Here is a 10,930-nt window from a genome sequence, read left to right as displayed (position 1 = left end):
TTTAAATCAGGAGATAAAAATTCTCAGTCCCCAGAGACAGCTCAGGCTACACAGCTCCCCTTAGTCTTCACCGAGTCCCTCCCTGCCTGGCGCCCATTCGCCTCTCAGGACCGCGCAGAGGGGACTGCTGTTTAGGAGGCGGTGCCCCTCCTGGAGGGGTGCAGAAGCAGAACAGGCGCCCACGTGACTGTGCTAAGCCTCGGCTTCCCCACTGCCATCCCACCACGAACAAGGTAATGCCTAGCAGTCATGCTGGGTGTTGGGTCCCTTACTCCCAGCCCTGAAATCCTGAGGCTGTCACCACCAGGGGGCACCAGGAGGACAGGACGCTATGTACTGTGCACAGGTCCCTGGCCCCTCCGGCCTAAGGTCCCCGCTTGATTAAAGGAGGGGAGGGGGCTGGCTCCTGTATCCTGAAGTCTCTCCCAGCTCGGATGCCCGGGGTCCAGTCCCTGTACCCGGATTGGTGCCACCCGAACCCTGGGGTGGGCCTGCCTGAGAGTGACACCTTGTCCTGCTGGGTGAAAACAGCCCAGGCATGGGGGCCCAGAGACAGATCACAGAACCAGAATTACGATAATGTCAAGTTTAATTTGCCAAATATACAAGTTGGACTTGTGGAGCATGTTTTGCCTGGGGGCTACACAGTAAACAGGTTTCTTGAAATGATCCATGGGCAGGGTTAAGAATGGGCCCGGGCCCTGGCCAGAGTCAGTCGGGGGTAGGGAGTAGGGTGGGAAGGTCAGGAGTGAAGCCTCAGTCAGAGGGGACTGGCTGGGGATGAGCCATGACCCTCAGAGACCCAGGGCCCTGGCTCCCAGGCGACAGCCCCCCAGTTGGGCGCCGGGGCAACACAGACAGGGGTCGTCCATCACAAACTTGTCAGCAGCTACTGCGGCTCAACCGCCCCCTGACCCGCAATCGACCAGACAAACGGAAGCTCTTCTTACCCCACCTCCCAGGCACCCCCCCCCACAAGGGTTCTGAATTCTAAAAACAGCCAAAACATTCAAATGGTTACATATGAAATGCTGTCCTGCATCTTTCTGTCTCAAAGATAGCAGCTGCCCCTCCCCCCACCCACCATCCCCCCAAACGATTTCTGTGCCAAGATGAAGAGGAGCCGTGGGGGGCTCCTCGCCGCGAGGGGCTGCTGCAGTGGCGCCGGGGCACAGGGTGGGTGAGACACGGCAGAGGTCCTGGCAGCACGGCCCAGTTCCCTGCTATCTCCTCCCACAGGCCGTGCTACTTATTCAGGGAGAGCGACTGCATTCGTTTTCCTGACAAAGCTGCATCATCTTTTGCTGAGGAGCAGGAAGGGAAGGAGTTACAAGACAACACCACCCCTCCACATACACAGCCCGCACACCCCCGAACCATAATACAACTGTAGGTCTGAAAGGCCTCAGACAACATTTTGTGCAACTGGTTCAGCTGGCAGATGAGGAAGCGACCCAAAGAGAAGGGCCCGGACTGACGCCCTCCCCTGGAAGCCACCGGACCCACGTGTCCAGACATTCTCGTGGAGTCTGGGTGGCTGCCCCCTCCACAAAAGCCCACCAACACACAATCTACTGAGCAAATGGAAACTCTTCTTAGCCCACCCCCCAGGCAGAGCCCTGTAATTCCAACCTCTCCCCGTGGATTCTGAAGCCTGCAATCAGCAACATTCAAATAGTTACACATGAGGTCCTTTGCTGCTTGAGGTCTGTGAAAGGAGCTACTAGTGGGAAGTTGAGATTACTGGGTATCTCCAACGTGGTGACAATGCCCTAGGGCAACTGATTTCCCATCTCTAGGCCTAGAAAGCAGGACAGCAAGATCCCAACACACTCATGGCCCCCCACAGATGGAGAGAGGAGTGCATGAGGCCAGAAGGTCATGAGTCAAATGCTCCTTTAAAGCAGACCGGTTCCCCACAGCCAACCTGGCCTGGAAGAATCCCTACCACCTTTGGCCCCACTGGAAGGAAGGCAGGGGGGGAAGAGGGACACCTGGGCCAGATATCATCTGTGACATCCAGCTGAAATATGAAATGCTGACATATGAAGAGCTACCCCAGGCAGCTCTCCAGGCTACACAAGACACCAGAGACCTTAGGGGAACCTTCTAGCCTCTAAGGTAGGTGCATCCTGAGGCCTCCCTCAGATGCTGTGGACAGTGCTCTGCTGAGATTCAAACTCACATCTGACTCCGCTGCTGCTGGACTCTCCTAGCATCCTGGGAGGTGGCGGGCAGGAACACCCACCTCCATCTGACAGTGAGAAAGGCAGGCAGACAGGCACGCACGTGCACATACACCCACACCGCCCTCCCCCCACACACGGTAGGCCTCTACCGAACAGTCTGACCTCATACCACTTCATGACAAGGACACTGAAGTGCAGGGCTTGGTGGCCTGTCCAGAACCAGTCAGGCTGCCACACCAGCGGCTCAAGACTTACCTTTCCTCTCTTCTTCTTTCTTCCTGGCAGCCTCCTCCCGCTGTTTCCGGATGATCGCCAGCCGGGCAAGGTCAGCCTTGGCTTGCTCCGTCTTCCCCGCTAAATGCATTTTCATGTAACGCTCTTTTGCTTTCTGCTTCTCGATTTCTTCTCTGTTTGGGTAAAATGGTGTCACAGGGGCCATCTTCCCCACCATTAACAGCTGAGCTGGATGCGGGAGCCAGAATAAAGCCCAAGCACTCAGGCCTGGGCCCTAGCTCCATGTGCCCCCTCCTTGATGACACTCAGCAAACAAGCCAGCAGTGGCTGTCACTCTGCAACCTCAGAGGGGGTTTCACTGGTGAGAAAGAAGCTGCTGGAAGGGGAGACTCTTCAGCAGCCTCCAATCACACCCCAAGCTTGTGGGCCTTCCCCACGGGGTTTTCAGAGACCCCCCTCAGCTGTCACAGAGTCAGCACAGCAAGGTGGATTTAAATCAAGCAACCCAGTCAGGACAGAAATCAGGGTGGCTTTTCCTAGTAGCTTTCAACCTCCTATAAGGCCCTTGGTCACCTGGTGGCCGTGAAAAGTCAGGGAACAACTTGTTAAAGACCAGCTGTGTGCAGGGCACTGTAGCACTTGGTGTGATCCTTGCACAGCCTGTGAGCGAGCTCTCTGCAGCTCCATTTTCACCCGGGACTCAGAGAGGACTGGGGCAGCTGGTGGACCTCCCTGCACAGTGCTGGACGGCACCGGTCCCCAGTCCCCTCCCAATCCCTATGGCCACAACATCAGGGATGGATGCAGGCCGAGAAGGGTCAGATCAGGCTGGATAAGGGAGGTATCCCTGGAGTGGGGTGCCCTGGAGGAAGGGGCTACAGCATAATTTCTGTTTTTCCTGCTATGCTTCCACTGGGGGAAAAAATTCTGTTTTCTGCTTTGTTTTGTGGGGGAGAAGCTTCTATAGGGCCTTTGGGAGAATGAGATGACAGAGAAATAAATACCGGAGCCAGAGCGCCCACCAGCCACTGGGGACCTCAAGAGCCCAGGAAGCAAGGGCAGAGGAGCTGGGGGCCTCAGCCCCGGGCCCAAGTCACAAGGCTCAGAAGCAGAGGTTACCTTTCTCTCCTTGAAAGTTCCTTGGGCCCATCCAGGTCCAGCTGTGTGACCTTTTTGGTTGTCTGTGCCACCCGGTTGGGGTTCTCAATGTCAATGAGCCCTTCTACACCTTTGCGCTTTTGCTAAGATAGGACAAGAAGCCGGCTGTCAGAGAAGTTTGGCCTGCAGAGCCCCTGAAGGCCACTCCCCATCTCCACATCCTCCTGGACTAGGACAAACTCCCGCTCCACCCCCAGGCCACGTGACTCCTGGCCCAGCCTCACGGTGGGAACAGTGCTTGGGTGTCTTCACCACCTGGGGAGATGCAGGGAGAGCGAGTACGGGTGACCAGAGCCCATCCTGTGCCTAGTCCCAGCCACCAGGGATCGTTATCCTAGTTTCACAGGCGGCAGAGGCCAACTCACAAGCTCTCAGCACAGAGAGTTACTCCCTCACTTCGAGCTCAGCCTCTGAAAGCAGTTTTCCATGGAACGCCATGCCTGATTGCAACAAGCCATGCTGGATCCCCACAGCAGGGTGGGCCAATCCCTAGCCATCCGGGTGACGGCGGGGAAATGGGACTTGGGAACGAGTCACACAGTCTACAGGTTTGGGGAGGCGGCACAAGAACCTGGAGCTCGCACCTCCCACCTGCCCTGGGGAAGTTCAGAAAGAAGTGAGAGCACAAGTGCTAGGCGTAACAGGTTCGATCAAAGTTTCAGGCCCTGTCAACCCAGCTTTTCTCTTTAAAAGACCAGGGAGACAGCTTCCAAACGCCAGTTAATCTGAGCACTGCACGGGGCTCCAGGCACCTCTACCCAATCGGCTACACGTTTACACCTCCACCCAGATACCTGACATCACAAATTTAACTTGTCTGAAACAGAACTGGAGACTCAGCCCTCACCCACCCCGTTCCTCCCAATCCTAAGGACAACCTCGTTTTTCTTTCCCTCAGCAAACCCCAATGAGTCTACCTCTAAGACATGGCTTGAATCTGCCCACTCCTCTCCACTGCCATTGCCACCAGCCTAACGCAGCCACAATTTCTCATCTGGATACCTGCTGCCGTCTCCCGGCTTCCACCCTCAACACCTTACAACTCACTCTCGGCAGAGGAGCCAAAACAATCTTTTAAAAGCAAATCTGGGGGCTTCCCTGGTGGCGCAGTGGTTAAGCATCCGCCTGCCAATGCAGGGGACAGGGGTTCGAGCCCTGGTCTGGGAAGATCCCACATGCCGCAGAGCAACTAAGCCCATGCGCCACAACTACTGAGCCTGTGCTCTAGAGCCTGTGAGCCACAACTACTGAGCCTGCGTGCTGCAACTACTGGAGCCCGTGCACCTAGAGCCCATGCTCCGCAACAAGAGAAGCCACCGCAATGAAAAGCCCGCACACCGCAACGAACAGTAGCCCCCGCTCGCCGCAACTAGAGAAGCCCACATGTAGCAACGAAGACCCAACATGGCCAAAAATAAATAAATAAATAAAATCTATTAAAAAAAGAAAAAAGCGGGCTTCCCTGGTGGCGCAGTGGTTGAGAGTCCGCCTGCCGATGCAGGGGACACGGGCTCGTGCCCCGGTCCGGGAAGATCCCACATGCTGCGGAGCGGCTGGGCCCGTGAGCCATGGCCGCTGAGCCTGCGCATCCGGAGCCTGTGCTCCGCAACAGGAGATGCCACAACAGTGAGAGGCCCGCGTACCGGAAAAAAAAAAAAAGCAAATCTGGTCATCTCTGTCTCCTACTTCAAGGCCTCTGCCAGCTTGCCCACTACCTACCACAATGAAACCAAAACCCTTCAACAGCTGCACAGGAGCTGCCCTTGCCAACCTTTCCTCCTTCATTCCTCAGCACTCCACTTTGTACCAACCAAGTCACAGCCCCGCTAGCCTCTCTGTTCCTTGAACTTGCCCAGGTTGTTCCCAGGGCCTTTGCCCTTGCTAACCTGGCTGCCTCGACTACTCTGAACAACAGTTTTCACACAGCTGGCTCCACCTTGCTTTTCAGATCTCAGTTTAGAAGTCACCTCAGCACACACTACTCCAAGTACCCTCGATCACGGTCTGTCTTATTCATAATACTTCTGGCTGCTTGAAATCATACTGTTCATTCATTCCTTATCGTCTGTACCTCCCTATTACAATGTAAACCCTTAAGAGCAAGGACTCTGCCTGTACTACTGGGACGGGTAATGTTTGCTGAATGGATGAGTCTAGGTCCCAGGCCCCCCTCAGACTCAGTACCTGGTAATCATCTTCTTCATCCTCGCTCTCATCTGAGTCTAGGGATTTTTTCTCCTTTTTGGGGTCACCTGCAGCCCCATCTCCACCTTCTTCTCCTTGTTCCTCTTCTTCCTGTTTCAGAAATGGACGACGTGAGGTATCAAAAATGCAAAACAAACCCCCAAGACTGTGATCCAGCCGCCACCACCCCCACACTGTGGACCTTGAGAAATCAGGCCCCCAGAAGGCTGCGGCCAAGTATGATTAGAGCCCCACTCTGCCATGCTGGCCTCCAGTGGGGGACCTGTGTCGGAGGCAGCCTCTCCACTAGGCTCCACAGCCTGGAAGCCAATTCCAGTCCAACCACCACCTCGTACAGCCATAAAAGGCCCTGCTCCTCTTCTCAGCCCAGGTACCTCAGACAACCAGGGTGAGCAGCTCGTCTCCTAGGGTCCAAAGGACGTGGCTGTGGGGCTGGAAAGCACAGGCCTGCTCAGCTTCCCTCCCGCTCTCCCTGCTGCCACGTGGAGCTGCCAAACTGTCCTTGCTGTCCTGGGCAAGGCCCCCTGCTTTCCACTCTCCGTCAGTGGCGGGCCAGCCACTCCAACCTGCCCACACAGAGGCCCGGCTGTGCCAGCTTCCCATGACAACACGCCGACAGGACGCTTCCCTCTACCTTTCTTGCCTCCCAGCCAAAAACATCCCTTACAAAAACCATATGACCTTTGCCCCTTAGCACCTGCCCGCACACTCTCCAAGGTCCTGGTCAGCCTCTGGTTCCTCCACCAGGCCCTCCCCACCACCCCACGCCACCCCACGCCCCTCTGATGGGCATGAAGTGTCAGTCTCCCTGACACTTCACAGCCGTACCCCTCATCCAGCCTGACTGTGCTCCCTTTGGCCCTTAGCCAGGTGAGGATCTAATGGTGTGGTAGGGACATGGACACCAACAATGGAAACACGTTCTGTTTCCTGACAGTGGGCTGGAAAAAGGACTGGGGGAACAGAATAGAGGGACCGCCTAAGCTTCGACCGGAGGGGGAAGGGTGGGAGTCACGGAGGAGGGGATGCTGAGCAAGGTCTGAAGGAACGAATGGCACTCTGCCTGCTGGGGGTGTGGGAAGGCAGGGGCATCATGTCACAGCAGGGCTGGCAGCAGTCCTGCATGGCTGGAGCACACAAGTAGGGGTGCCGAGAGCCCGAGCTGCAGACGGGCAGAGCTGGGCGAGGGAGAGAGGAACAGGAGCAGGAACACAGGACCACAAACAGAGACCCACCAAGGCACTCGCTGCTGAGTGGACAAAGTTCTAACTGATCCAGTCAGAGGCTGGCTCTCCTCCTGACTCTCAGCGGTTGCTCTGGGACTCCCATCTTCTACCTGCTGCCTGTCCCCTCCAATCGAACCTCAGGTGTTAGCTGCTTCTTGAGAATGGGTGGTCCTTGCCTGGCCTCTCCGGGTGCCAAAAGCGCTGGGTGCCGCCCTGGGCTACTGGAGTGGCCCGGACAGGCACGTACTCACCCTGGCCTTCTGCTTTTCAGCCTGGAGCTGTGCGTCGATCTCCTCGGGGCTCGTGTACTGCCTTGCCCGGCCTTTGTGGCCTCCCTTTCTCCCTGCACAAGGATTGGCAGTTTAAGAAGGTGGGAGGGAAGCAGCTTCCTTGATTGCCCTGGGCCCCAGGCTGTGTGCTGCTTGAGGTGCTCTCAGCAGACGCTGCAAACCTCAGGTACCCCTCACCAAGCACCACCCAAACCTGTACCCTTATGTATTCAAAGGGACAAAAAAGGAAACACACAATCACCTGATGCAGTACCAAACCATGTACTGGATGTAGGCTCCCACAAATAAGACCTGAGGGGAGGATCTGGGGGAGGGTGCACCACATGGAGTGACTGGCTAAATCCCCTGGTCCCTTTATCCAAACACAGTGGACTCAGATGCAATCATGAAGAACATGTAACACTTGCCCCTGCTGTCACAACAGTGCTCTTTACTTGCAATGTTATATCATAGCTATGGGCTCATTTCATCCCCAGATTAAACCTATGGCACACAATCACGGCTGGTCCCACTTTATAGACAAAGGAGACTTGAGAGTAAAGCAGAGTGGGGAAGAGCACAAATGTTGGGGTCCAATCCTTGAGTTCAAATCTCAGCTCTACCACTTAATAGCTCTGTGACTTCGGGCAGGTACTTAACCTCTCAGAGTCTCAGCTTCTTCGTCTGTGTCCCTACCACATAGGGTTGTTGTGAAGATGGATTTGTTAACATATGTAAAGATGTTGGCACAGTGCCCGGCACTGGACAAGCACCACAAAAATGTCTGCTATGACTGGTACTCTTCTAATATAGCACCTGGTGTGGAAAAAAAACAAAGCCACTGGTCACATCGGCGATTTACTACAGGTGTCAGGGAATATAATAAGATACTTCACGTTCACCTAAGTCATATGTATGGTAGAAAGAGAAAACTTAAAACCTAGAAAGGAAAAATTTCTCGTGCTTGGACTAAGAAACACAACTGGCAAACAAAGTTATCTAAAGTTGAAAATAAAACTGACTACCTTCTAAGAGTAAAAAATGTGACTAGCAATTAAAGTTCATCACAGATAATCAGTTTTACAGTCTGACCCTCTTGAGCCAAGACACTAGACTGACCCCTGCTAAAGCCATCAGCCAGTTTTACAGAAGGGTGGCACCCCCTCAGCTGGTCCTGGAGAACGCTGGGGTGGCTGTGGCCTGGATCCATTTCCACCTCTCCTGGAAGCTGCAGCCCACCAGGTATCTCGTGACTCTCTCACTGAGAGCAGAGAATCTGTAATTAGGCAGCCAGAGCTGCTCTGGACTCCAGAGCCAGTAGCAGAGATACTGGCGTCCCATGATTTCCTAAACAGCAGCTGCAGAGCCATAACTGTGCTGCTGCAGACCACACCACTCATTTTTAATGACTACCCAGGGTTCCCAGGGGTGTCTCAGTCTATGTTCATCAAAGTCCTACTGTGAGAGATCAAGTTTGCCATCCAAAAAGTCAACATCTTTTCTTGCCCTCTTAACACTCTAAGTAACAGGAACAACTCAAAATTGACTACTATAGGTTCTCATCCCCCACGCTTGGCTATGCGATAATGATCTTAGCTTGGTCTACAGTAACTCTTATCAGAAGCTTTCCATGCCTTTAAAAATGCTTCACAGGGGGCTTCCCTGGTGGTGCAGTGGTTAAGAATCCGCCTGCCAATGCAGGGCACACGGGTTCGAGCCCTGGTCCAGGAAGATCTCACATTCTGCGGAGCAATTAAGCCCGTGCACCACAATTACTGAGCCTGTGTGCTACAACTACTGAAGCCCGCGTGCCTAGAGCCCGTGCTCCGCAACAAGAGAAGCCACTGCAATGAGAAGCCCGTGCACCGCAACGAAGAGTAGCCCCCGCTCGCTGAGACTAGAGAAAGCCCGCGCGCAGCAACGAAGACCCAACAGAGCCAAAAATAAATTTTAAAAAAAGCTTCACAGGTTTCATAACAGAAACAAGAGTTGGTCCTTGGCTCTTGGAGAATTTTATACTGTTACTTACATCTTCATGTTCTCTCTCTCTCTCTCTCCCTTTTTAAAATATTTATTTATTTGGCCGCGCTGGGCCTTTAGTTTCGGCATGTGGGATCTAGTTCCCTGACCAGGGATTGAACCGACCCCTTGCATTGGGAGCGCAGAGTCTCAGCCACTGGACCCAGGGAAGTCCCTTCATGTTCTCTTTTACTTTTCAAGCAAATTAACACAAGCAAGAAATGTAAACCTTATCTGCCCATAAAGCTTTCACAAGCCAAAAACCCAAGTCGTTTAAACAAGAATCCATATTTAGGATTTTCTAATTGTAACCTCCAACCTTGGCTCAAAGCATCTATTAAGTAGGACTCTTAGAACCAGAATTCTGGAGCCAGAAGGTACCCTTAGTATCCTTCCTTCTGCAGAACAGGAGACTGGGGAACACAGAGAAGACAAAGCTTTTCCTACCACAGAATAAACCAATAGAGACCTAAGTTTAAAGAGATTCAGCTCCGTAAACCCTGTGGGCTGACGCATCTTAACCAACGTAACACACGAGCAACCAATATCAACGGAACATCTGTTCTGCGCCAGGAGCCAGCCAGGCACGGCGAGTGCTCTAGTTTTACGATCCCGACCGAACTCTCCAAGCTAAGGGTTATTTCCAGATGGGGAAAACAGGCTGGAAGAAGTTAAAGAACTTGTTCAAGGCCATAAGGTTAGACAGTGACACAGCTGGGCTTCGGGTCGAGCACTATTGACCTTAAGGGGGAAGCAGATAGAGAATGGTCTACAACGTACTGGGAAGCCATGGATCCTTTACGCTCCTGGCCAAGGAACTGGCAAAGTCTAACGACTAACAGTAATTAATTATTACTGGGCACTTAGCGACTATCCAGCACCGCGATGCACTCTCCACATGGGTTACCTAGTTAAAACCTCGCGTCAGTATTGTGAGGCAGGTACAATCACAACCCCACCTGCAAGTGAGAAAATTAAGACTCGGGGAGGTTAAGCGACTGGCTGAAAGGCACACATCGAGCCGCTCGAATAGGGCAGTCAAAACTAGGTCGGCCAGGCTGAAGAGCATCAAGTTAGGTCGCAAGAGGCAGGCCTGGCTCGCCCAGAACCCAGGAGGACGCACGTTTTACGCGCGAGGCAGGCGGGTCCGGCACTGGCGCGCGAATGCGGTGACTCAGTCCCCGGCGAGCCTGAAAGTGGGAGGAAACTTCAGAGCCCCCAGGCCGGGAGAAGGGCGCCCTAGATAGGCCTTCCGGATCGCCAAGGACCCAGAGCCTCCGAGTCTCCTCAGACCCCCGAGGGAGTGGCTCGAGGCCACCACGCTCTTCAGTTTCCCCAGCGGGACAATTGGGTTTCGAGGCCCAGGCCTGGCCCTCAGCCCGAGCAGACGTCCTCCCTCTGTGCCGCCCTCCGAGGCGCCCGCGGGCTGAGTGGACAACAGGAGCTGGACTCGGGCTGCTCCTCGAGGCCCGCGGGCCACACGCGCCCGCCCCTCACCTCCTTTAGGCATCGCGGCTCCGGCGGCTGCAGCGGCGGCGCCTCTAACTGACACCGGAACCGGAAATACTTCGGGCTCGACTTCTTCCGCCCGGCCAGTTCCCCTCCGACCCCGTCCCCACTCAGCCAGCCG

The 10,930-nt window shown here is 54.6% G+C and overlaps 1 protein-coding gene across 2 annotated transcripts; it reads right to left on the bottom strand.

Annotated features, from left to right (window-relative positions):
- Positions 1 to 571: 571 nt before the first annotated feature.
- PDAP1 (PDGFA associated protein 1) lies at positions 572 to 10,840 on the bottom strand. Of its 2 annotated transcripts, none has more exons than XM_079944126.1 (6): positions 10,798 to 10,840; positions 7,264 to 7,355; positions 5,766 to 5,876; positions 3,543 to 3,664; positions 2,445 to 2,596; positions 572 to 1,304 (listed from the first exon to the last, which is right to left on the bottom strand). In XM_079944126.1, the coding sequence occupies exons 1-6, from the start codon at positions 10,808 to 10,810 to the stop codon at positions 1,246 to 1,248; spliced, it is 549 nt and encodes a 182-aa protein (XP_079800252.1). In that variant the 5' UTR covers positions 10,811 to 10,840; the 3' UTR covers positions 572 to 1,245. The 2 variants fall into 2 exon arrangements, with proteins under 2 accessions (XP_079800252.1, XP_079800251.1); XM_079944125.1 differs by lacking the exon at positions 572 to 1,304 and adding an exon at positions 1,322 to 2,254.
- Between the last annotated feature and the right edge of the window lie 90 nt (positions 10,841 to 10,930).

Source organism: Stenella coeruleoalba, assembly GCF_951394435.1.
Source record: "Stenella coeruleoalba genome assembly, chromosome: 15".
Lineage (NCBI taxonomy): Eukaryota > Metazoa > Chordata > Mammalia > Artiodactyla > Delphinidae > Stenella > Stenella coeruleoalba.
This window is presented reverse-complemented; position numbering and strand designations above follow the sequence as displayed.

Bases quoted from the DNA above. Each gene is read 5' to 3' on its own strand.
- PDAP1 (XM_079944125.1), bottom strand. The intron at 3,665-5,765 runs GTACTGAGTCTG...GTCCTATCTTAG, and splicing joins ATGAAGAAGATGATTACCAG to CAAAAGCGCAAAGGTGTAGA. The intron at 2,597-3,542 runs GTAACCTCTGCT...TTACCCAAACAG, and splicing joins GAACTTTCAAGGAGAGAAAG to AGAAGAAATCGAGAAGCAGA.